Source organism: Hoplias malabaricus, chromosome 1 (assembly GCF_029633855.1).
Source record: "Hoplias malabaricus isolate fHopMal1 chromosome 1, fHopMal1.hap1, whole genome shotgun sequence".
Classification (NCBI taxonomy): domain Eukaryota; kingdom Metazoa; phylum Chordata; class Actinopteri; order Characiformes; family Erythrinidae; genus Hoplias; species Hoplias malabaricus.
This window is the reverse complement of record NC_089800.1, coordinates 86,731,090-86,756,187: the sequence shown is the minus strand read 5'-3', so window position 1 is coordinate 86,756,187 and position 25,098 is coordinate 86,731,090. Positions and strand designations below refer to the sequence as shown.

At 43.9% G+C, this 25,098-nt stretch overlaps 1 protein-coding gene across 3 annotated transcripts; it reads left to right on the top strand.

Moving 5' to 3' along the window:
- Positions 1 to 23,704, top strand: dicer1 (dicer 1, ribonuclease type III). 3 transcript variants are annotated; one of them, XM_066675894.1, is made up of 26 exons: positions 1 to 127; positions 1,100 to 1,253; positions 2,824 to 2,948; positions 3,134 to 3,268; positions 4,349 to 4,509; positions 4,855 to 5,023; positions 5,400 to 5,872; positions 7,136 to 7,268; positions 8,002 to 8,244; positions 8,416 to 8,570; positions 9,686 to 9,818; positions 10,359 to 10,434; positions 10,526 to 10,665; positions 12,245 to 12,424; positions 14,014 to 14,227; positions 14,378 to 14,531; positions 14,696 to 14,878; positions 14,978 to 15,083; positions 15,261 to 15,436; positions 16,283 to 17,069; positions 18,142 to 18,294; positions 19,489 to 20,320; positions 20,912 to 21,180; positions 21,900 to 22,062; positions 22,238 to 22,313; positions 23,001 to 23,704. In XM_066675894.1, exons 1-26 carry the CDS (start codon positions 14 to 16, stop codon positions 23,164 to 23,166), a joined length of 5,670 nt encoding a protein of 1,889 aa, XP_066531991.1. In that variant the 5' UTR covers positions 1 to 13; the 3' UTR covers positions 23,167 to 23,704. The 3 variants fall into 3 exon arrangements, with proteins under 3 accessions (XP_066531991.1, XP_066531983.1, XP_066531976.1); XM_066675879.1 differs by lacking the exon at positions 1 to 127 and adding an exon at positions 8,673 to 8,696 and having other exon boundaries at positions 995 to 1,253; XM_066675886.1 differs by lacking the exon at positions 1 to 127 and having other exon boundaries at positions 991 to 1,253.
- Positions 23,705 to 25,098: the final 1,394 nt, after the last annotated feature.

The window sequence follows — 25,098 nt, the reverse complement described above, 5'->3', positions numbered from 1 at the left end:
TCGGTCTTTAAGCATGGCAGGACTACAGCTGGTGACCCCTGCCTCCTCACCCATGGGGCCCTTCTTCGGTCTCCCCTGGCAACAGGAAGCTATCCACGACAACATATACACACCAAGGAAATATCAGGCAAGTCCATAGACTCCGCGCTCAGATCATCGGCATTCTGCTCTAAAGATAGGTTTAGTTTTTATTGACATTTCAATCAAATGTACGTGGGTTTATAACCGCAGTCTCTTGCCACTGCTTTTTTGCTTCACTTTTTAGTTGTGGGTGGGTGTTTTTTTTTTCTCTCAAATGTTCATTACTATAGAGGAACCACATTTTGTTGTTTTTTTATGAATATAATTTAAATGTTCAGTACCTGTTTAGTGGCCTTTTGTATGTTTCATTACGTGGAAGTCCTTAAAGGACGCATATTGCCCCACCTTTCCACAAGTGAACACAGTTCTGGCACTTATTAAAACACCTGTGATGTTTTGTCGGTCAAAGTACCACAAAGATTAAACACCACAGCCTTGTTCAGAATGGCCAGTTTCAGCGCCTGTTCCTTTAATTGATAATGAGCCGCTCGCTGCTCACCCCCACCCCGAGCGCACAGCAGCGAGGAGCGAGGAGCAGAAGCTCTGGTTTTTAGCCGTTTTCACTCTGTTCTCTTTCTTTTCTCTTCTTGTTTTCTTTGTTTGTATTCAGTGCCATTGTTTCTCTGCATTTAACCTCAGAGCGACTTCTTTTATTTATCTCACACATATTCCAGGTCTCCAAGGTAATGTTCAGATGTAATGAACAGGTTATTTATTTATTTATTTATAATTTTCTGTAGAAGGAACCCATTCAGGTCTCTTGTTTTTAAGAGTTTGAAAGAATATATATAAATCAGTTCAGAGGAGTCTTATTTGTACAATGTACCTGAGTTAAGGATATAGCTGCGTTCAGAGGCAGAAGAGTGTTTTTTTCATTTCATATTAGCCGCTAAAGGCACATTTCCTGTTGTCTAGCTCGCGATAAAGTTCACTGATATTCCGTGTTGGGTTATTTACTGATCACCCTTCTTTCTTTTCATCACCTCCCCCACTTCATCCTGTTTCCGTTTTTCTTTAGGTTGAACTTCTTGAAGCAGCTCTCGAAAACAATACTATAGTCTGCTTAAATACAGGCTCAGGGAAGACCTTTATTGCAGTACTTCTTATAAAAGAGCTCTCCCACCAAATCCGCCAAGAGAACGGGAAGAGGACTGTTTTCCTGGTGAATGCAGGTAGACGCTCAAATGCCTTTTTGCTCTTGTTTGCTTTTGCTTATTTATTATTATTTTTTTTATAAAGTATAAGCAGCCATAAAACGGCACTAAAAAAAATAAATTATCATTGATTATAAATGCATGAGCATTAAAGGCTAAGCAGCAGCTCTATGAAAGTGTCAAACAACTAAATACAGTGTAATTTGACTTCCTTGTGTTTATTGATAGTCAGAAAACATGTTATTTCTTACTAATTGAAGGAATAAGGTTTAAAAGACCGTTGCCCCCCCCCCCCCCCAACGGTGTTGGGAAACTCTAATAGGCGTCTTGCCTGTGACGTAGATGGTGGACAACAACTCTAGAAGCTGCACTTAATTTAATGCAAAATGACAAAAAGGTGTGTTGTTTTTGGCTGCAATCATTCAATGTACAGTGGGACATCTGTGCACAAATGGCCCAAAGATCCCAAAATATCCAGGAAATGGACTAAATTTGTCCACTTTGAACGGGCACTTTGGAAAGGACCATCCGCTCACTCCGTTATCTGTAGCTCATTTCACTGGCGCTTTTCCAACAATATGGGCATGTAAGGACACCAACGAAAGGTGTTCAAGAGCCTCTGTAACATGGAGGTAAACAGGGTAAGGACACTCACTTCGCCTGTTTTAGTTGGTGTTAGTTAACGTTAGCTTGACTCGCTAAACTCGGTGTCTCAGATTATACTCGGCTACGTAGCTGCATTACGGAGGTTTATAGTGTCGGATGAATTCGAGTTCGACTTCGATCACATTTACAAGAATAACGGTACCTCTAAATTTGAGTTTAGCTTATTGCTAGGCTATTGTCATGAATAATGTTGGTTATTTAGCTAGATACTGTCATAACAGTCAGTCATAACGGTGTTTTACCGCGGCGTTGTTCGGCTGTTGTCCACCAGTGACGTCACGGTCGCGTTCGAGAATTTCCGTAGCGAGCTCGGGTTTTTCCGTCAATTTAATAAAATTGTCAGTTTTAAAGCAAATTAAGCTGCTATTTTCATTTTAATTCATACTTATATCTGTCAGTAACTACAATAATGTGGAATATTCATGGAGGTCCATTAAGTGGTGCTTAGCCTTTAAAGAAAACACTGGCCTTTTGTAGATCATTCTGTGTCAGGGACAAAATTATATATAAATAACCAAGGACAAAATTCAAGAATAAAACATTGGCCCCAGTAGGTGGTGGTCCCAAATAAATTGTGGAAATTGTAATAAATTAATGTAAATAAATAAATAAAATGGCCGATATCATATAATAATTTTGATGTGAAATATTAATAAAAGCTGATATATTCATTGACTGCTTTTGAAACAGCAGCTTAAATGGGCATCGATAGATAGAATGATTGCATTGTTCTTCAAGCTGTTAATGCTGTATGGAGTGCAGTTGTTTTCAGCAAAGTAGACATGGTACTGTACCCTGCCCAGTGTTTAAGATTTCCACTGTTTGACTTTATATTGCTTGTAAATCTGTGTAGTGATTGAGATTTATTTTCCATATAAAAACTGCAACAGAGTTTGCCACTAATTGGGTGTTTTTTTTGTAGCATTGTCTGTGGTCTCTCAAGCCTCCACTGTAAGGACCCATTCGGATCTTCAGGTTGGGGAGTATACTGACAGCTTGATGTCATGGCCGGAGGACAAGTGGACCCAAGAGATAATGGAAAATCAGGTGTGATTACAGCCGTAGGAAAAGTTTTCACTCATTTTCAAATATTTGATGAATTTCTGAGTCGTTTCAATCTTGAGCTGCGGACTGGATCTCCACTTGGCGCGTCGCCTCGTAATCTTCACAGAGAGATGTCATATCATCTCTTTCACGCTGCCTGCCTCTTTCCTGTAATATCTATTCTCCAGGTGCTCGTCATGACGTGCCACATCTTTCTGCATGTGCTGAAGAATGGAGTCTTGCCACTATCCAAAATCAACCTGCTGGTTTTCGACGAATGTCACCTTGCAATCACGGACCATCCCTATCGGGACATAATGAAGGTAAAATTACAGCCTGTGCGTTGAAAATTAACCTGAGATTCACATCTATCATTGTATAGAGAGAAATGAATGAAGGTCTCATCTGTCTGTCGTGCTGGAGGAGGTATGGTGCCTTATTAGGCGTGTATTTATTGCTGGAGTTTGGTCAAATCGATCTTGCAGAGGAAATTTAAAAGTATAACATTATTACAAGTGTAGAAACTAGACATTGAGTTGGATGTGTGAAGTGTGTGTGTGTGTGTTTACATAGTAGGGGTTGCCAGTACATACGCGGTTTAAAACACTGACAGACTGCTTCTTTCACTGCGGATAGAACATTAGTCCTCGTTAATGTGGTATAGTTCAGTGCAGTGTGTGAGGGTTTGAATAGATGTCATTAAAAATAAGAACATTAATATGAAAATCGGGTGGCACGGTGGCGCAGCAGGTTAGTGTCGCAGTCACACAGCTCCAGGGGCCTGGAGGTTGTGGGTTTGATTCCGGCTCCGGGTGACTGTCTGTGAGTAGTGTGGTGTGTTCTCTCTGTGTCTGCGTGGGTTTCCTCCGGGTGACTGTCTGTGAGGAGTGTGGTGTGTTCTCCCTGTGTCTGCGTGGGTTTCCTACGGGCGAATGTCTGTGAGGAGTGTGGTGTGTTCTCCCTGTGTCTGCGTGGGTTTCCTACGGGCGAATGTCTATGAGGAGTTTGGTGTGTTCTCTCTGTGTCTGCATGGGTCTCCTCCGGGTGCTCCTGTTTCCTCCCACAGTCCAAAAACACACGTTGGTAGGTGGATTGGTGACTCAAAAGTGTCCGTGGGTGTGTGTGTGCCTGTGTTGGCGCCCCCTCCAGGGTGTGTTCCTGCCTTCCGCCCAATGATGCCAGGTAGGCTCTGGACCAACCGTGACCCTGAACTGGATAAGGGTTACAGATAATGAATGAATGAATATGAAAATTTCTTTAAGAACGAAGAACTGTTTCAGAATAATCCACTGCTTTTTCAGAAGTAATTTATATGTAAGGATTTAATGATTAACCATTTTTATTGTTTTTTATGCTGTATTAAAATGTCAGATAAATCAACACAGCTTTTCTCATCTTCTCAGAAATGTGAGGATTGTTTGAGCTGTCCGCGTATCCTGGGTCTGACCGCGTCCATTCTGAACGGTAAATGTGACCCATCTGACCTGGAGGAGAAAATCCAGAACCTGGAGAGGATCCTGAAGAGCAACGCAGAAACTGCCACTGACCTCGTTGTGCTGGATAGGTGTGTTTATTCCCGCATGCATGGGAATTCGTAAAGAGCTGCATAACGGGCAGCTGACAGGCTCGAATTTATACTAAATACAAAAAGTTATGCCACTCCCTGCCCAAAATTTCCGTACGAGTACTTCACTAATGTAGATGGTTGTGTACTGATTTTAAATATAAACATATAGGAAGTCAACAGCGTGAAACTGAACTGTTGTAGAACATTTTACTTCTTAACTTTTATCTAAGAATAGCTATAAAAATGTTTATTTCTGAAAATTAAGAAATTAACTACTTTCTCGTGACGGTGTGTGTGTAATTTTATTTGATTTTTTTTTTAAATAAATAAATCCAATGGCAGGTATGCGTCTCAGCCACGTGAGGTGGTGCTGGATTGTGGCCCTTACCAGGACAAAAGTGGGCTGTCTGAGAGGCTTCTGAGTGAACTGGATGAAGCCCTACACTTTCTCAACGACTGTAATTTACCTGTACGTCGAGAGGACAGAGACCCCACCTATATCTCTAAACAGGTACTATGGAAGGTTGTATATTGTGAAGTTGTAAGGTCATATTTACTTACTGTATTTGGTGCAGTGTACCTCGGTGTCTCTGGAAGCTGTTGCAGTCCAGCATGTCGCTTTCCTTACAACACGGATCCTCACAGTCACTCTCAAACATCTGTTGAACAGTTAAAGTAACACTAGGTAGTACAATCACAGCTTAAAACAAATTTGTGATGCTTCTCTGAGCCGTAATAAGGAGAATAGATCCTCTGTCATTACTGCTGTAGGTAATGGTTGTGAAGCCAGTGTGTGTTGCAGTTACATGAGTAAGACCCATGTGGGTCAGTGGATTAATCTTAGCCTTGTAAAACTTTCTCGCTGAAGTGCTTCTATTCCTCCTCAGGTCCTGAGTGACTGCAGGGCAGTTCTGACTGTCTTGGGGCCGTGGTGTGCTGATAAAGCTGCTGGCATCATGGTGCGAGAGCTCCAGAAGTACATCAAGCATGAGCAGGAGGAGCTGAACCGCAAGTTCCTGCTCTTTACAGACACCATCCTGAGGAAACTCCACGCTCTCTGTGAGGAGCACTTCTCCCCGGCCTCTCTGGACCTGAAGTTCGTCACTCCTAAAGTCATCAAGCTCCTAGAGATCCTGCATGAGTACAAGCCCTTTGAGAGGCAGCAGTTTGAGAGCGTAGAGTGGTACAACAACCGCAACCAAGATAATTACGTCTCCTGGAGCGACTCTGAGGACGATGACGAGGATGAAGAGGTGGAGGTTAAGGAAAAGCCGGAAGCCAATTTTCCTTCACCGTTTACTAATATCCTCTGTGGGATCATCTTCGTGGAGAGGCGATATACGGCAGTTGTTTTGAACCGGTGAGTTTCAAATATAAAATAATTGACTCGTCAAAGCACAGCATTGATCTTTCATTTAATACTTGAAATGACATTTGATGAGTGAGGCCAAATATTTTGTCAGATACATAGTCATACACAATTGCAACACAATTAGCAGTGAAATGCTTTGATGACCGCTCACTTTCACTTTGACAAATAAATCAAGGTATGACAGGTTTTATCAAATAAAGAGATTAAACATAAGATAAGCGGGACGGTGGCGCAGCAGGTAGTGACACCCTCGCAGTTGCAGTCACACAGCTCCAGGGGCCTGGAGGTTGTGGGTTCAATTCCCGCTCCGGGTGACTGTCTGTGAGGAGTGTGGTGTGTTCTCCATGTGTCTGCGTGGGTTTCCTCCAGGTGACTATCTTTGAGGAGTGTGGTGTGTTCTCCCTGTGTCTGCGAGGGTGTCCTCCGGGTGACTGTCTGTGAGGAGTTGGTTTGTTCTCCCTGTGTCCGCGTGGGTTTCCTCCGGGTGACTGTCTGTGAGGAGTTGGTTTGTTCTCCCTGTGTCTGCGTGTGTTTCCTCCGGGTGGCTGTCTGTGAGGAGTGTGGTGTGTTCTCCCTGTGTCTGCGTGGGTTTCCTCCGGGTGACTGTCTGTGAGGAGTGTGGTGTGTTCTCCCTGTGTCTGCGAGGGTGTCCTCCGGGTGACTGTCTGTGAGGAGTTGGTTTGTTCTCCCTGTGTCCGCGTGGGTTTCCTCCGGGTGACTGTCTGTGAGGAGTTGGTTTGTTCTCCCTGTGTCTGCGTGTGTTTCCTCCGGGTGGCTGTCTGTGAGGAGTGTGGTGTGTTCTCCCTGTGTCTGCGTGGGTTTCCTCCGGGTGACTGTCTGTGAGGAGTGTGGTGTGTTCTCCCTGTGTCCACGTGGGTTTCCTCCAGGTGCTCCGCTTTCCTCCCACAGGAACCCCGACCCTGAACTGGATAAGGGTTACAGATAATGAATGAATGCAAACATAATATATGTAGGAATAAAAACAAAATATAGATCTCAGTTTACTATAAAACAAAGGTTTATATGTAGAGAGAATGCTATACAGAAAATATAGGGGTAAAAAAAATAGAGATCTAAAATAAACATAGAACATTGTTGCTGAAAAACATGGTCGATCATCGCTCCCATAGAAAATGAACAAATTAAAAATGAACGTGGGCATGATATCACCTACATTCATGTGGATAATTTCAAGAACTATATATCTATCTCATACTTACTCTTATCATTCATGTTCTCCTTGAAACACAGGCTTATCAAGGAGGCAGGGAAGCAGGACCCAGAGCTGGCCTACATCAGTAGCAACTTCATCACAGGACACAGCATCGGCAAGAACCAGCCTCGCAACAAGCAGATGGAGGTGGAGTTCAGGAAACAGGAAGAAGTGCGTAACCACTACGTTTTTAATTTATCTTTTTTGTCCATTGGGTTTTGGACCATGACCAGATAAAGAGGTTACAGAAAATGAATGAATGAATGACCACCAGGGAGTTATACCATACAGATTAATCATTACTTTGCACCTGCCTTTTTTTAAATTATTAAAATACTGTTTTACTCTCCCCATGTTTGCGTGGGTTTTCTCCCACTTTCCCACATTATTCCACTTTCTTCTCACGGTCCAAAAGCACACATTGGTAGGTGGATTGGCGACACAAGTGTCCATATCTATGAGTGTGTGTCATCCTGCAAAGGACTGGCGCCCCCTCCAAGGTGTGTTCGCACCTCGCGCACAGTGATTCCGGCTAGACTCCAGACCCACCGCAACCCTGAACTTGATAAGCGCTCTTACAGACAACGAATGAATGCTGTTTTAGATTGGAGACCATGTAGACATTTCTACCCAAACAACCTAAACCCACCCATACATCTGTATATCCTCTCTCTGCCTTGGTCATGTGTCTTTATTCTGTAGAGTTTTCTTTGGTGTGTTTATTTTATATTTTGCCCTCAGCTCTCACTGTAGTGTAACTACAACGACTCTCTTTGTAGTTCCTGGGCAGTGTTCTGCTGCTCTGTAGTTCAGGTCTGAAGAACGTTCTTTCGTCGTTCTGTTTCAAACGACAAAAAGCTTTGGACCTAAGCTAAGCAGAGGGCCATCTCTTGCCTTTCTCCAGGTGTTAAGGAAATTTCGAGCACATGAAACCAACCTGCTCATCGCTACCAGCATCGTGGAGGAAGGGGTGGATATTCCAAAGTGCAATTTGGTGGTCCGTTTTGACTTGCCAACAGAGTATCGGTCCTATGTGCAATCCAAAGGCCGAGCGCGTGCTCCTGTCTCCAATTACATTATGCTGGCTGACAGCGAATGCACTAAAGACTTCGAGGAGGATCTCAAGACCTACAAAGCTATTGAGAAGGTCAGTTTATTTGCTGAGTTTGAATATGTGGAAAACATATAAATGTTCTTGGTGTATGAAATTGCAATTTGGATAAAAATCAACGAACCCTTCAGCCATAATCGAAAGTTTTATGCATGTGTTTTGGGTAAGATGGTTAGAAATTGCTAAGCTATTATGTACTATCTTCAGATTCTCAGAAACAAGTGTTCCAAGTCGCCGGAGTGCAGTGATTTTGAGGTGGAGTCTGTGATGGACGATGACAACATCATCCCACCGTACGTGCTTCGCTCTGACGATGGAGGACCCAGGGTCACTATCAACACGGCCATCGGCCATGTCAACAGGTCTTTATCAGAGAAAATATTTGCACAATAACTAATGCACTACCTGCGAGGAGTTTGGAAGAGTGGGCGTGATATCATTTTTTACATATTTTGTATCGTTAGGAGGGCGGCACGGTGGCGCAGAAGGTAGGTGTGGCAGTCACACAGCTCCAGGGAGCTAGAGGTTGTGGGTTTGATTCCTGTCTGTGAGGAGTGTGGTGTGTTCTCCCTGTGTCTGCGTGGGTTTCCACCGGGTGACTGTCTGTGAGGAGTGTGGCGTGTTCGCCCTGTGTCTGCGTGGGTTTCCACCAGGTGACTGTCTGTTGGGAGTGTGGGGTGTTCTCCCTGTGTCTGCGTGGGTTTCCTCCGTGTGGCTGTCTGTGAGGAGTGTGGTGTGGGTTTCCTTCGGGTGAGGAGTGTGGTGTGTTCTCCCTGTGTCTGTGTGGGTTTCCTCCGTGTGGCTGTCTGTGAGGAGTGTGGTGTGGGTTTCCTCCAGGTGAGGAGTGTGGTGTGTTCTCCCTGTGTCTGCGTGGGTTTTCTCCGTGTGGCTGTCTGTGAGGAGTGTGGTGTGTTCTCTCTGTGTCTGCGTGGGTTTCCTCCGTGTGGCTGTCTGTGAGGAGTGTGGTGTGTTCTCCCTGTGTCTGCGTGGGTTTTCTCCGTGTGGCTGTCTGTGAGGAGTGTGGTGTGTCCGCGTGGGTTTCCTTTGGGTGACTGACTGTCTGTGAGGAGTGTGGTGTGTTCTCCCTGTGTCTGTGTGGGTTTCCTCCCACAGTCCAAAAACACACATTGGTAGGTGGATTGGTGACTCAAAAGTGTCCGTAGGTGTGAGTGAATGTGTGTGTGTTGCCCTGTCAAGGACTGGCGCCCCCTCCAGGGTGTGTTCCTGCCTTGCGCCCAATGATTCCAGGTAGGCTTTGGACCCACCGCGACCCTGAAGTAGATAAGCGCTTACAGATAATGCAGACATTTATAATAATTTTGCAAAACTCTGCATCTTATAAATTGTTCTTCATTGATATTACAAGAAGGATTTGCCTGAATTATTACAGCAGACATTTACCTTATTTCAAATGAACCAAGGTTGGTAGCGAGTGTTCAGAGTGTGGAGAGGTAATTGTCTAACTCTTGTTTTCCAGATACTGTGCGAGACTACCCAGTGACCCTTTCACCCACCTGGCACCTAAGTGTAAGACGACAGAGCTGAAATCTGGTGTCTACCAATCCACTCTCTTCCTTCCAATCAACTCCCCCCTCCGGGAGCCCATTTCTGTGAGTACGAGTGATGAGAATTCACTGGTTCTCAATTCTCTGAAGAAATCAAATGTTTTAGAAACACTTTGCATTGTAAGTGTGTTAACATCAGTCTATACACAACCTCTGCATGAAGCTGCTAATGGAGTTTTACGGAGATTTGGAACAGCATTTTATCCCCAGTTACACACACCATTTGTTCCCCACTTTTTTGTTTTTTCTTTTTTTGTGAGAGGCCTTTAACAGATTCCACCCTTTTGAAACCCATTACACGCTACTTTTTAGTAGTGAATTTGCTCAAAATAAGCCAGCAGTCGAGATGTGTCTTTAAAGAAGCGTCCCTTTTTTAAAGTTCCCAGAACATTACTAATGTAGTCTCTGAAATGCCTCCCATTTCTAGGGGATTGACCCCTGATTGAGACAGTCCCTCTGTATCAGAGGCCAGTTTAGTTCACAGGATCTGTCAGAGTAATTTATGGCTTAATATTAAAGGTGCTAAGAGACTAAAAGCACGCTGTATTAAGCTTTGCGCTCATTTGTTCATCTGTGCTTTTGTAGGGGCCCCCAATGCCTTGCGTAAGACTTGCAGAGAAAGCAGTTGCACTACTTTGTTGTGAAAAACTTCACAAAATAGGTATGACTCCACACTCCTTCACCTTCTGATTAATGCTGCTGCTGAGTGAAAGCCTGCGCGGTTCCAATGCTCTCTGTCCCGCTGTCCTCAGGCGAGCTGGATGATCACTTGATGCCAGTGGGGAAAGAGACGGTGAAGTATGAGGAGGAGCTGGACCTGCACGACGAAGAGGAGACCAACGTTCCCGGAAGACCAGGCTCCACCAAGAGGAGGCAGTGCTACCCAAAAGCTGTGAGGACACACTCATTTAGAAACCGAGGAGTTGTCAGTAAATCCCCGACCCCTTAACTCTTAAGTGGTTCGATGGAATCCAATAGAAAACAGCCATTTGCTGGCATCTAGTGTAAAGCCGTCTTAGAAGAGTAGAAACCTTTACTGCAGCAAAGTCTCCATTGATTTAGTTTTGTTTTAATGTAATGCATAAAATGACTCCATAACATTACACTATTATTTATCTGAATTCAGTAGTAACCTGCTTATTGTAAATTTCTATTTAATGTGTTTAGCAGACGGTCTTAAACAGAGTGACTTACAAACGCAAGTTGCTGTTTACCTAAGTTATAGAACCCAAAAAATACTTTTGTCCCTTTTTGTACCACTGTTTTCCTGAATGTCAAATCAACTAAGACATGAGTGCAGTCACAAACCTCTAAGTGCAGGATAAGTGCTGATTATTCATTCATTATCTGTAGCCCTTATCCAGTTCAGGGTCGCGGTGGGTTCAGAGCCTACCTGGAATCATTGGGCGCAAGGCGGGAATACACCCTGGAGGGGGCGCCAGTCCTTCACAGGGCAACACAGACACACACACATTCACTCACACCTACGGACACTTGAGTCACCCGGAGGAGCACCCGGAGGAAACCCACTCAGACACAGGTAGAACACACCAACTCCTCACAGACAGTCACCCGGAGGAAACCCACACAGACACAGGGAGAACACACCACACTCCTCACAGACAGTCACCCGGAGCGGGAATCGAACCCACAACCTCCAGGCCCCTGGAGCTGTGTGACTGCGACATCTACCTGCTGCGCCACCGTGCCGCCCCAAGTGCTGATTATATAGTCTCAATTAGATGGATGCTTGAAGGGTTGGCTCTTGGTATGGCTTGGTTTTTGACCGTTAAGGCAATTGTCGAAGGAAGACCGAGTTCCAAAATGATTCTCAGGTCCAAGGAGAAATCAGTATCAAGTATTCACTGTAGTCTCTAGTTTATTCAGATGTTTGTTGCAGTATTTACAGGACCTTTGTCACGTACACTCATTATTACATTGTCTCATTGCTCAAAACACACACACTCCAAACTGGCATCTTATGCTATACATATTACTGTCGTCTTGTTTACTCTTGTCAGCATAATGTTAGCAGACAGCTAGGTCTTCTCTAATCCGTCTAGAGATCATACTTCTCTAATTTAACTACAGAAGTGCAACGTTAAGCACTTTCCCTCCCCACTCCAGGGTCGTGTCCTGAGTACATTATGTAATAAGCACTTTAAGGTCATGAGCTTAAGCACAACATGTTCTATACCTCAGTCATGATGTATCTGTGGATAACAATCATTATAGAGTATATTGGTGCATTATCATCATTATTATCTCGTAGCTGTCTATGGTCGAATGCTGTAGGGGAGATACACGGCTGAAAGTCAGAATTGCAACATGAGTTAACAACAATAAGCCATCCAAACCTCACCTAGGTTTATACTAACATTTAGAGCAGATATAGAGTCGCTTTTTGAATAGTTTAAATGTTGACTGTGATACGCAGGGTGATGCTGAGGTGTGTTCATGTGTGTATTCAGATACCAGAATGTTTGCGCGGCAGTTATCCTGTACCGGAGAAGTCCTACTACCTGTATGTGATCGGGATGGTTCTCACCACGCCTCTTCCCGACGAGCTCAACTTTCGCAGGAGGAAGCTGTACCCTCCTGAGGACACCACCAGATGCTTCGGCATTCTGACCGCGAAACCAATACCTCGGGTATGGACGCTTCCTAGTGGTTTCAGCAATACACTTAAAGGAACACCTAGGTCGAATTTTAACCTTAAAATGATAACTTCGCTGACCTGTATTAAGCAGAATAGAGCCTCTGGTGTTGCTAAGTGAATTACACTCTTGCAACTGTAGCCCAGGAGCAAAACTACTGCAACACCAGGTAAGAGTTGGCAAAGCACAGCTCAGTGTGATTCACAGTACAGGGTTCAAGAGCTGGGATTGGCACGGTAATTTGTGCAAAATGCAAATAATTGGTGGGGGACTAAAATCTTCTTGTTAATGATTTTGACCAGGTTGGTCTACAGTGAGAGTTATTTATATATAGCCTTGAACAATGTATTGAAGGTGATATTGTACACACTCAGAAAAACTGTCACTGTGGTGGAACACTCGAGGGTACACTTGCACTACCTTAAAGGCTAAGCACCACTTAATGGACCTCCATGAATATTCCACATTATTGTAGTTACTGACAGATATAAGTATGAATTAAAATGAAGATAGCAGCTTAATTTGCTTTAAAACTGACAATTTTATTAAATTGACGGAAAAACCCGAGCTCGCTACGGAAATTCTTGAACGCGACCGTGACGTCACTGGTGGACAACAGCTGAACAACGCCGCGGTAAAACACCGTTATGACTGACTGTTATGACAGTATCTAGCTAAATAACCAACATTATTCATGACAATAGCCTAGCAATAAGCTAAACTCAAATTTAGAGGTACCGTTATTCTTGTAAATGTGATCGAAGTCGAACTCGAATTCATCCGACACTATAAACCTCCGTAATGCAGCTACGTAGCCGAGTATAATCTGAGACACCGAGTTTAGCAAGTCAAGCTAACGTTAACTAACACCAACTAAAACAGGCGAAGTGAGTGTCCTTACCCTGTTTACCTCCAACGAAAGGTGTTCAAAAGCCTCTGTAACATGGTGTCCTTACATGCCCATATTGTTGGAAAAGCGCCAGTGAAATGAGCTACAGATAACGGAGTGAGCGGATGGTCCTTTCCAAAGTGCCCGTTTAAAGTTGACAAATTTAGTCCATTTTCTGGATATTTTGGGATCTTTGGGCCATTTGTGCACAGATGTCCCACTGTACATTGAATGATTGCAGCCAAAAACAACACACCTACGGTCTTTTAAACCTTATTCCTTGAATTAGTAAGAAATAACATGTTTTCTGACTATCAATAAACACAAGTTAGGAACTCAAATTCCACTGTATTTATTTGTTTGACACTTTCATATCGCTGGTGCTTAGCCTTTAAGTTGGTAAATATAACTGTACCATATTCTATAATAATTGTAGATTTTTATTTGTGTTGATTTCTTAAGCCCCATTTAATATCCAGGACTTGTATTTTGCCCTTTTATTTCTATAATAAAAGCTGTTTTATTTCTATAATGAAAGCTCTAAATTCTTCGTTTTTTGGAGAAGAGCATGTAGTGTAACTTTAAGAACCATAACAGGACTTTAAACCGCTGTTGTACCATTTAAAGGTACAATTATACTGTTTGTACATTTAGTGAACTATAATGTACCTTACCAAATAATGTCTGTGGGCAGATTCCTCACTTCCCTGTGTACACACGCTCTGGAGAGGTGACCATCTCCATCGAGCTGCAGAAGTCCGGCTTCTCTCTGAGAGCAGCTCAGCTGGAGCTGATCACACGCCTGCACCAGTACATCTTCTCCCACATCCTCCGCCTGGAGAAACCTGCACTGGAGTTCAGGCCCACTGAGGCCGACTCAGCCTACTGCGTTCTACCTCTCAACGTCGGTGAGTGCAATCTTCTCCAGACCCCCTCCCCCTCCCCTTTTCCCTCTCTCTCTCCAAGTAGGAATGTGAACCTGTAGCAGGCCGGATTTGATAAGATACTAGTCATTAATCTTCTAAGTTCTTTGTCTGGATCTGAACTATTTTTTCCAGTTGGGGATTCCAACACTTTAGACATGGACTTCAAGTTCATGGAGGATATAGAAAAATCCGAAGCACGCATTGGCATTCCTAACACCCAGTACACAAAGCAGAACCCATTCACTTTCAAACTGGAGGACTACCAGGATGCTGTCATCATTCCAAGGTAATGGGGGGGTTGGGGGAAGAAACCTTCCATGAACTTTTCAACTCCCTTTGGTTATTCCCTTGACAGCTGTTCTTTGAAGACTCACTCATATGTTTTCTATTTGTTCATACAAAAAAGTACTTGTACTGTCTTAAGATGTTATCTCTCTCTCTCTCTCTCAGGTATCGTAATTTTGACCAGCCGCACCGCTTTTACGTGGCTGATGTGTACACGGACCTCACGCCCCTCAGTAAATTCCCCTCTCCGGAGTATGAGACGTTTGCGGAGTACTACAAAACCAAGTACAACCTGGACCTGTCCAATGTCAACCAGCCCCTTCTGGACGTGGACCACACATCCTCAAGGTGGGAGGTCAACCCGACGAGAATGAATTACTCTCGGCATGCACCGTTGTTATTGTATTAGCGAATCCACTAAGGGAGTGTGCTTTTGTTTTCCGGCAGACTGAATCTCTTAACTCCTCGCCACCTCAATCAAAAGGGGAAAGCGCTGCCTCTCAGCAGTGCCGAGAAGAGGAAGGCCAAGTGGGAAAGCCTACAAAACAAACAGGTATTAATCTGAACGTGGGATCTGCGCTGATTATTACTGATGTATTCATAGTCCTGTGCAGCCTGCGAGTGCGTTTCCTGCACACTCCCAGTGGGCGTAATCATGCCGGCTAATTCTGTTAGCAGCGTTTGGATTCGCGTCAGATATCTGAGCTTATCTTTTTCCTCATCGGTACAGATTTTAGTTCCTGAACTGTGTGCCATTCACCCGATTCCTGCCTCTCTGTGGAGGAAAGCTGTCTGCCTTCCCAGCATCCTCTACAGACTTCACTGCCTTCTGACGGCCGAGGAGCTGCGTGCTCAGACGGCCAGCGATGCAGGAGTGGGGGCTCAGAGCCTGCCCCCCGACTTCAGGTCAGTCCCAAAACCCACATTGCAATGAGGTTGTGGGAGCAAGCCGGTTCTGCTGAGAGTCTGTTAACACCACCTTGACTGCCTCTTCATCAAGGGGTGGTTAAAGTTGCAGAACTGTTTTGAGGTACGTTTTCGTAACACACGATACGCATGCTGCGAACACTTTTAATTAGCATCAGAAAATCACTTTTTAATCCAAAATCCATGTGGAGCAAAGTCGACATCTGTATTAAGCCTGAGCCAGGACTAAGTAGAATTTCTATAGGTGATACATCCTTGCTATTCAAATTATGTCCAACACTGTTATTAATCCAGACCTAGGAAACGACCCTGGACGTCACACCACAGCCAAGATGAGTGCTGAAAAGTGCTTATCCGTCATGATTATTAGAGATGGGCTTGATCCAATCCTATATCCGTATCAGGACAGATATAAACGGCATACACTTCTCAAACCCTGAACCGAACAATTCTATTTACATTAGCAGACAGTGTTTAGAATCTCACGCCTGTGTGTGTGAGGGAGAGAGTCACAGCAGGAGGTTTGTTCCGTCTTTCTGTGACGTTATTGGCTGTAGCAAAGCAGAATCCGACCTATGTAAACCGCTTTCCCATTATCTGACTTCCCAAGTGCATGTAAACGCATTGATCAGATTACTCCCAAAATCTGATTTGCAAAAAGAGAAAGTAAAACTGAGAGAATTAAAAGGAGGTTTAAAAAAAAGCATTGTCAACATTTTCCTGATGTTAATGAATTTTTTTTTTTTAAATAGTCAGATACATGTGGACGGGGCAAAGTGCAAATTGGCCCATCTCTGAATATACTGTGTTTTGTGTAATGTACAGGTATCCCAATTTGGATTTTGGGTGGAAGAAATCCATCGACAGCAAGTCTTTCATTTCTTGCCCTGAAACATGCGACGATGACGACGACGACGATGATGATCACTGTAAACACAGCTCGAGCTCAGCCCCTGACCATACTGCCCCAGAGGAGAACCTTGATGCCGAGGCCTCCCAGCCCACAGAGGGCGCTCTCTCGCATGAGAATTGCAATGCACCAGACGAAAAGCTAGAGACGCACAAGCTCCTGGAGACACGTTTCTTTCCGGACGGAGACGGGGGTGTCTGCATGTGCTCCGGAAACCTCAGTAACGGCGCAGCAGGTGAGAGCCCTGACCATGAACGGGGCGCTCTAGGCTCACGGGAGAGCGACGAATCCACACAAACCACTACCTCATTTCCTGTGCAGCCCTCTGCGAGCTCCTGGCCAGAGGCCAGCCATGAATGTACCCCTGGCAGGAATTTGGATTTCCCAGACGGACGTGTGAATAAATCTACCTCAGATTGTTGTCTCGTGCTCAGAACGGCAACCAGCACCGCAGCACCTTCGTCCGTGTCTTCAGAGGCACGTGAACCTGCAGCTCCACCTGGGGACTCCCCCAAATCCCTGGGCCCCAACCCAGGCCTCATCCTCCAGGCCTTGACCCTCTCCAACGCCAGCGACGGCTTTAACCTCGAGCGGCTGGAGATGCTGGGAGACTCCTTCCTCAAACACGCTATCACCACCTACCTGTTCTGCACTTATCCTGACGCCCATGAGGGAAGACTCTCTTACATGAGGAGTAAGAAGGTAAAGCTAAGGGGCAGACACGAGGAATGTGCTCTGGGCTGTAATTAAAAGATATAATTTATTCAATTTAAATGTGATTAGACTTTATAAACTTGTTCATCCTTGGTGCAGTTAGCTTGGGTACGTATGACAAAAGCAATCGCACACTGATGTGGACCAAAACCATTCAGAGCACAGGGGTGCTGTGTGTGTATAGGACTCAGCAGAGCAGGGAAACGGAGAACTGGCTAAAGATTAGCTGCTAATCCAAGGGCTAGGATAAAAACGTACTACTCCAGAACACCGGTCCTTCTTCCTGTGTTTACTTACTTGCTCCTGCCTCTGTCAGATTTGACCAATCAGCAGGGAGAAGACTCTCTCATGAGAATCTCCCATTTTTGGTGACAAGTTTTTGTGCGCTTGGACTATGAGGACACACACACACACACACACACACACACACACACACGAATATTCAATAAATAAAATTAATCTCATGCAATGCAAATTTGTTAAATTAGAATTACAATCACTTTATTGGCCACTGTGCTCACACACAGAGGAATTTGTTCTCTGCGTTTAACCCAATCCGTGCACTGAAACACACATTTACACACACACACACTAGGGGACAGTGAGCACACACAGGCCCGGAGTGGTGGGCAGCTCTACCCACGGCGCCCGGGGAGCAGCTGGGGGTTAGGTGCCTTGCTCAAGGGCACTCAATCATGAGGTGCCGGCTCTGAGGATCGAACAGACAAAAGCCCAGTTCCCTAACCTCCAGGCCACGGCTGCCCCCTTAAAAATGAAGGGGCAAACTATCTACAAGAATGTAATATATACTTAATTTAGTACTTTAAGGGAGCTTTGATAGCAGAGCTGAAGCAGGCGTAATATTCAGAAACAAGCAGGTTTGATTATTGATTTTGGAAATAATTATCTCCAGCTCTGATTTTGATAGCTATCGTATGCATTTCCATTAGTAACACTGCCTTAAACTGTAGGAATAGGTATAATTGAGTTTTCTAAATATTTTCCAAATCTCCAGATGATGAATACAGAACAGGAGAAACAAATGTTCCCCTCTTTCTAGGTCAGTAACTGTAACCTGTACCGCCTGGGGAAGAAGAAAGGGCTGCCCAGTCGAATGGTGGTCTCTATCTTCGATCCGCCGGTGAACTGGCTGCCCCCTGGCTACGTGGTGAACCAGGACAAGAGCAGCACGGACAAGTGGGACTCGGATGAGGTACGACTCCCGGAGCTTCTGCTGCTGTTTGCTTGAATGGCGCAGGCTTTGTTTAACCCAGTATCAACAAGCATCTTCATGCACAATTGCAGACCTGTTTTCATGGGTCTGCTCCGGGCTATTAGCAACATCTTGGCCTTATTTGCAAGTTGACCTTTCTGTCTTTGCCACTAGGGGGCAGGTTCATCCTTCAAGGGACAAGATTTCTTTATTATTTATTTATTTTCCCCCCTCTTCATGCATGTCTGAGATCAGGCAGCTGCAGGGGGATGTTTAACACGCAATTTAACATGCATCCTTTTGTTACTTCTCTCTTGGAGTGAGCTAAGGACTTTTGGCAGTCTGAAGGGAACTGTATAACTGGGTGTGCCGGTCCAAGAAGTTAATTCTTGTGATGAAGTTAACTCTGGATAATGCAGGTAAATGAAAAGGGAAGTTCAGGATTTCAAGAATGCATTTATATATTTAAATATATAAAGATTCAGATCAGATTATGTTGGAGTTAGACTGCGATTATGTGCTCCGAGCTTTGGAACACGTGTTCTTAATCAGTCGAGTCTTGAAAACAAAAAGCAAAAAAGAAAATAAAACAACAAAGTCCATCGGAAATGGATATGAATTAAAAAGTAGAGAGAAAGTCAAGGGTTTGAGGGGGCGTTTTGCAGCTGGCTTGTATGTTTCGGGTTGCTCGGTGTGGTTTAAGCTGTACATGTGTCTGCGGAGATTACGCTGGTTTTGCCTGAGGCTGGCTCATTTTAAGTGTCAGCTCTCTGTATTATTACAATATTAGATGTCAGGGCTGTTAGCATTTTAATGAATATTCATCAGAAATTTTCCCACATGGTCAGGTTTTATGGTGTATTAATGATGTAAAGATGATATTCTGGATGCGTGTGAGCTATTGAATTGCGTTAGAGCTTATGACTCATTGAGTGGGACAGCCAGACCCCGCTTGCACATTTAAAACCCTCCTGGGTTAACCTAATACTGTGTTTTAACTGCAACTCTTTAAACTGTAATCATCACAAATCCCTCTAAGTGAATGCTGAGCGTGGGTTATTGGCCCCTTCAAGGGGTAACCCTGATGAAGGCCTCTGTCTTCCCAGCTTACTTTTTTTTTTATTAATTAGCACTGTTCGTCTTTCAACCTTTGCGCAATTAGAACACATTTTCCTTTGTGTCTGTCCAATGTAGACAAAGGAAGACATGGCCAATGGAAAAGTCAACAAAGATGACTACGATGAGGATGATGATGAAGAGGGGGATGATGTGGAGGATGAGGATCTGATGTGGAAGGAGCCCAAGGACGAGGTGAATGTGGAGGATGACTTGGAGTATTATCAGGAGCACATCAAATTCATAGACACCATGCTGATCGGCTCCGGCGCTTTCGGTAAGAAGATTTCCCTCTCTGGCTTCCCTTCCGCCGAACCCACCTATGAATGGAAAGCCCAGAAGAAGCCCACTCTGGCCAATGCACACTTCTCTCCCGACGGAGGCCTTGACGAGTTTGACTACAGCTCGTGGGACGCCATGTGTTACCTGGACCCCAGCAAAGCAGGCGAAGAGGACGACTTTGTGGTGGGTTTTTGGAACCCTTCTGAGGAGAACTGTGGCACAGACATGGGCAAGCAGTCCATCTCCTATGACCTCCACACTGAGCAGTGCATCGCCGACAAGAGCATCGCAGACTGTGTGGAGGCCCTGCTGGGCTGCTACCTGACCAGCTGTGGTGAAAGGGCTGCTCAGATGTTCCTCTGCTCTCTGGGCCTCAAAGTGCTTCCGGTGGAGAAGAGAAGCAGGAGGAAAGTGGAAGCTGAGTCCGAGGGTCCTGCCGAGCTGCAGTACGGCTGGCTGAAGATCCCCCCGCGCTGCATGTTTGATCACCCGAACGCCGAACGCACTCTCAACCACTTAATCTCCGGCTTTGAGAACTTCGAGAAGAAGATTAACTACACTTTCAAAAACAAGGCCTACCTTCTGCAGGCCTTCACCCACGCCTCGTACCATTACAACACCATCACGGGTGAGTCGACTAAAAACGGGAGACTGAGGTAACTCCAAGAGTCACGTTTGGTAAATTAGCATGTTAATTTGTGAATCTGGAGCCCACCAACTCACTCACTGTGAAACCACCCCTTTAGTTTATAGTGGGCTGCCACATGCTCTGCATTTGACATGAAGTATTGAGACTTTAGAATTGCCCCGCCCCCTTGTCTGAGTCTCTCCAATCACAGCGCTGGACCTGTGTTTATGTGAGAGCACAAAGACGATGTTAAAAGGTGGAAAACATGACGTAATGTGCGCAGTGGAGTAAGCACTGAGTAAAAATGGAAGTAACTGAGAATGGAGATGATAAGAGAACTGAGCAGAAATGGCTAAAAAACCAGTTTCTGCTCTTTGCTCTTCACTGCTGTGCACTCGGGTTCATTATCATCAGTGAAACTGGTCGTTCTGAACAGGGCTGTTCATACAGCTGCTGTGGGTTTTCATCCTTGTGGTGTTTTGACCAAAGCAAGTTACAGGTGTCTTGTTGAGAAACCATTACATATTAAACATCCCCTTAACACAGATGTTAACTTCAGTGTTTATTGATTTCCTCCTGTTCCCTGAGCAGATTGTTACCAGCGGTTGGAGTTTCTTGGTGATGCAATTTTAGACTACCTCATAACAAAGCACCTTTATGAAGACCCTCGGCAGCACTCTCCCGGCGTGCTGACCGACCTGCGCTCTGCACTCGTCAACAACACCATCTTCGCTTCCCTGGCGGTCAAATACGACTACCACAAGTACTTCAAAGCCGTCTCACCTGAGCTGTTCCACGTGATTGACGACTTTGTGCAGTTTCAGCTGGAGAAGAATGAAATGCAAGGAATGGACTCAGAGGTCAGTGTTTGGCCTTAGAGGGGGTTTTTAATATAGTTTGAGTAAGTACAGTCCCTGCACACGTAATGCTCACAAACCCCCACATTGTACAGCTATCGGTAAATGTATTAAGAGCACTCCGCAGTATCATGCCAACATTGGCAGTCATTATAAATCTGTTCTGTGTTTGTATTTGCATTTTTTTCCCTTCAAGATCGTTGGAAAATACAGTTGGATTGAATTTATTCTGAAATGGTTGTCTTGGCACTGAACCTAGTCTTTTTTCACTGGAAAGCATTTTATGCCTCAGGGACAACACTGGATACTGTATGAGGAAAGGCAAATTCATTAAAATAAGTAATGTTCCCCTTAATTACATAGCCGGGTAGCATTGTCTCTGGTACATGCCGGAGCGCAACAGACAAGGCCTTTTGTTAAGTCAGATGTTAAAAATAATTGAGGACAGATCACTATTTGGCCCACGATACATGACCAATTTTGAACCTGAGTGCTTGTTTATTGGGGAAACCATAGAAGCAGTAAAAGAGGACCTTACTATGAGACCGTACTTTCTGAAGAACAATTTGAGTCGGTTTCTCTACATGTAACGTTTTCATCTACTTGTTGTCTGCAATTAATTTACGGCGAGTCTTGCCGTATGTTTAGATGCGGTTCATGCTCCTGAGAGAAAAGCCTGCCACAAAAGGAAATGACCTGCAATCACTTTTTCTCCCTTTCAGCTGCGCCGATCCGAAGAAGATGAGGAGAAAGAGGAGGATATTGAGGTCCCCAAAGCAATGGGGGACATCTTCGAATCACTAGCCGGGGCAATTTACATGGATAGCAAGATGTCACTAGAGACCGTTTGGCAAGTGTATTATCCAATGATGAGGCCACTGATAGGTGAGAACGCGAGCTGTGTACGTTCTGAATCACTTCTGCGTTGTGTATGCTCTGATTGTTCGGCCGCTCATGCGGCGAGGACCGTAAACGTAGTTAGTTTCCAAATGTCCTGCTATTTGTTTGTGATGAAGTACTGTATTGACATGCTCGGCTTTTGTTTTGCTTTTATTTTCAGAGAAATTCTCCGCCAACGTCCCTCGCTCTCCTGTGCGTGAACTGCTGGAGATGGAGCCCGAGACTGCAAAGTTCAGGTGTGCAAATTTTTGAGCGGCGTATGCCTTCTTTTTGGGGGGCACCAGGTCAATCTGCTGATCTGGAGTCGCTGGGTGTAAAAGTAATAAATGGATAATTTAATCATAATTTAGAAACGAAAAGGAAACCTGTAAATTTGGTGCTAAATGACTCAGGAAATTTGTTGTGATTCATGGATTTAAACATTTTCACACTTTTTAATCTATCATTGTAATTGAGTTTAAACCTTCTAACGTAGCGTTAAAAACGACAGTTGTCATTGTATTAAAAATAAACTTAAAATTAAGTATTTAGTCCCACCTTTGAATATTCAAAGGAAGAAAGCAGTGGAAAAAATTATTTAAAATAAAAACGAAGGCTTGTGTCATTGCCAGTGCATTATTTTAGAGCACGTTCATCACGACTCAGGTAGTGATAATGATTTGAAAAAATATGTAAGTATTAAATATTTAGGGGAAAAAAAAAAGGTCATACAGTGTCACATAATATATCCCCAACAGTAAAACTAGTTAAATGTATAATGTAATTAATAAGATGCTATTAATAAGTATGTCATGAACTCATTTTTAGCAGGTTAAATTTTCTCCACAAGAGGGTGCTAAAAACAACTTAAAAAAAAAAAAAAACAAAACTAAATGTTAATAACCTTTGTCTGTGTGGGTGCTGTTCCCCTCTTGCTCCTGCAGCCCTGCGGAGAGGACGTACGACGGCAAGGTCCGAGTGACCGTGGAGGTGGTGGGGAAAGGAAAGTTTAAAGGCGTGGGCCGCAGCTACAGGATCGCCAAATCAGCGGCGGCCCGCCGAGCGCTGCGCAGCCTCAAAGCCAATCAACCTCAGGTCCAAAACAACTGAGCTCCACACAGGTCCTACAACAACTCCCTGCACACCGGTCTGCAACACACTGAAGACTGTCACGAGCGGTCTCCTCTTTCTGAGTGTAGTCCAGGAGAAAGTTCACTTCAGCAAAATTCTAAAAAACAAAAGACTAAAACAAATGTTTATGGGGTTTTTTTCTCCTTTTATTTGCGCAAACACAATCTCTACCTTTTTTCGTTTCCTCCAAGCTCTGTTTGATCACGAGTGCTTTATTCATGCATCGCAAGTGTTCAAGGTCAGGTGTCTGCTCTTCAATTTTTCTTTTTGTTTTTTCTTTTTTGATACTGTTTTTAAAGATATCTTCAGCTTTTGTGGTAGTACATTAAGATGCTAATTGCTTAAAAGTAGTGTTAGAATGTATATAGACAAAAATTTAAAGATATACCTTTAAATAAGGAAACAAAAAAAAAACAAACAAAAACGCTAAACTCCTCAGTCTGTGCACTAGTGCCAGTTTTGAAGCGTTTATTTTGGAGATGCTTTTATGGAAAAGGCTTAGAGAGAGAGAGAGAAAGAGAGAGAGAACTAGAGAGAAGGACCATTGAGCAGAAAACAGTGTATTCCTCGGTCTTAAAACAATGCTATTCTTAATCGTCATTGCACTTATTTCATTAGGGTCCGCTGTGTTATGAACTCATGAACATTTCGCCTGATCAGCACCAAAACCCATTAGATATGTGCAGTGTTCTATAACAGAGAGAGAGAGAGAGAGAGGCCCTCCCTCATGTCTTTAAAGCAAAGTGGATAGTTATTAAACATTCCCAGTTACTGTAATTTGACGTTTTTAAACAGCACTCGAGGAACGCATGTTTGTGTAGCTGCTTACGCCAACTGGATAGTTATAGAAATATTACAGAGCTACCGAGATGTACCAACATATATCTATATATAAATATATATATATATAGAGAGAGAGAGAGTGAGAGAACAATATGAAATGTTTATTATTGACACAAGTTTATAACTTGGCTTTCAGTAAAAAAAATTAATGTTAATCTTTTGATACCGAGAGTGAGAGCGTGTCGGTGGGCGGCCATTTTGAGCATTAGATGTCTCCATTGAGTAAGGCTTTTAGTTTTGATAATATTCTGAAACAAGATTAAAAACAAGAAAGAGAAGACATATCACTTTGGGGGTGGGAGAAATATGCTGCAGATTTTTTTGTAAGAAAAAGAAAAATAAATATCGGACACTTCTGTAAGACACGGAGCACCTTTACGTACAGTCTTTTAGGATGACGGATGTTTTAATAGACGACTCGTAGTTCATCAACTTCACTTACCAAAGTCAGTAGTGGTGCGGGCGCGCATCTGTGAAGTCAGTCCTCCATGATTCACTCATTTAAACGTGGAAACCAGCCTTTTTCGTTTTAACGTGTGTGTGTGTGTGTGTCTTAGCTTCTCGTCTGGCCTTTTTGTCTTCATGTTAATGATAGGCATTCTTCACTCGAATACCTCAGTTAATTGCATGCATTTCCTTTTTGTTTTATTTTATTTCCTGTTTTGGTTTTTGTTTGTTTTTTTTTTTTTTTTTTGGTGCTATGTTTTATTATTAAGCTTGAATTTCTTCATCTTTTGCACTGTAACTATAATACCTCTTTATTTTACCTTTTGAAATCTGTTGGTTTTGTTGTCCTTTTGGGTTTTTTGGTCAGCTTAGAGCTGTAGCGCTCAGCTTAAATGTTTCCCTCTTTTTTTATTTAAAGCTTGAAGATGTTTGGGGAAAGCTGAGAGACATCCTCCGCTCGGTGGCTCTCTTGTGGTTTAAATTCAGCTTCACCTGGTCAGAAAGGGTTGCTTAACGCTTGTGGAAATCAACAGATTGCACTCGTTTCTGTACAGCTTTCATAAGCCATGACGCATCCCCGTTTTGCCCCTCTTTACGTAGAATTAATGAGTCTTAACAGGC

What these genes read in the sequence shown, in the direction of transcription:
- dicer1 (XM_066675894.1), top strand. Translation starts at nt 14, where the DNA reads ATGGCAGGACTACAGCTGGTGACCCCTGCCTCCTCACCCATGGGGCCC. An exon ending in TGTTTTCCTGGTGAATGCAG is followed by an intron (nt 1,254 to 2,823) that starts GTAGACGCTCAA and finishes TTTTTTTTGTAG; the next exon opens with CATTGTCTGTGGTCTCTCAA. An exon ending in CCACCTATATCTCTAAACAG is followed by an intron (nt 5,024 to 5,399) that starts GTACTATGGAAG and finishes ATTCCTCCTCAG; the next exon opens with GTCCTGAGTGACTGCAGGGC.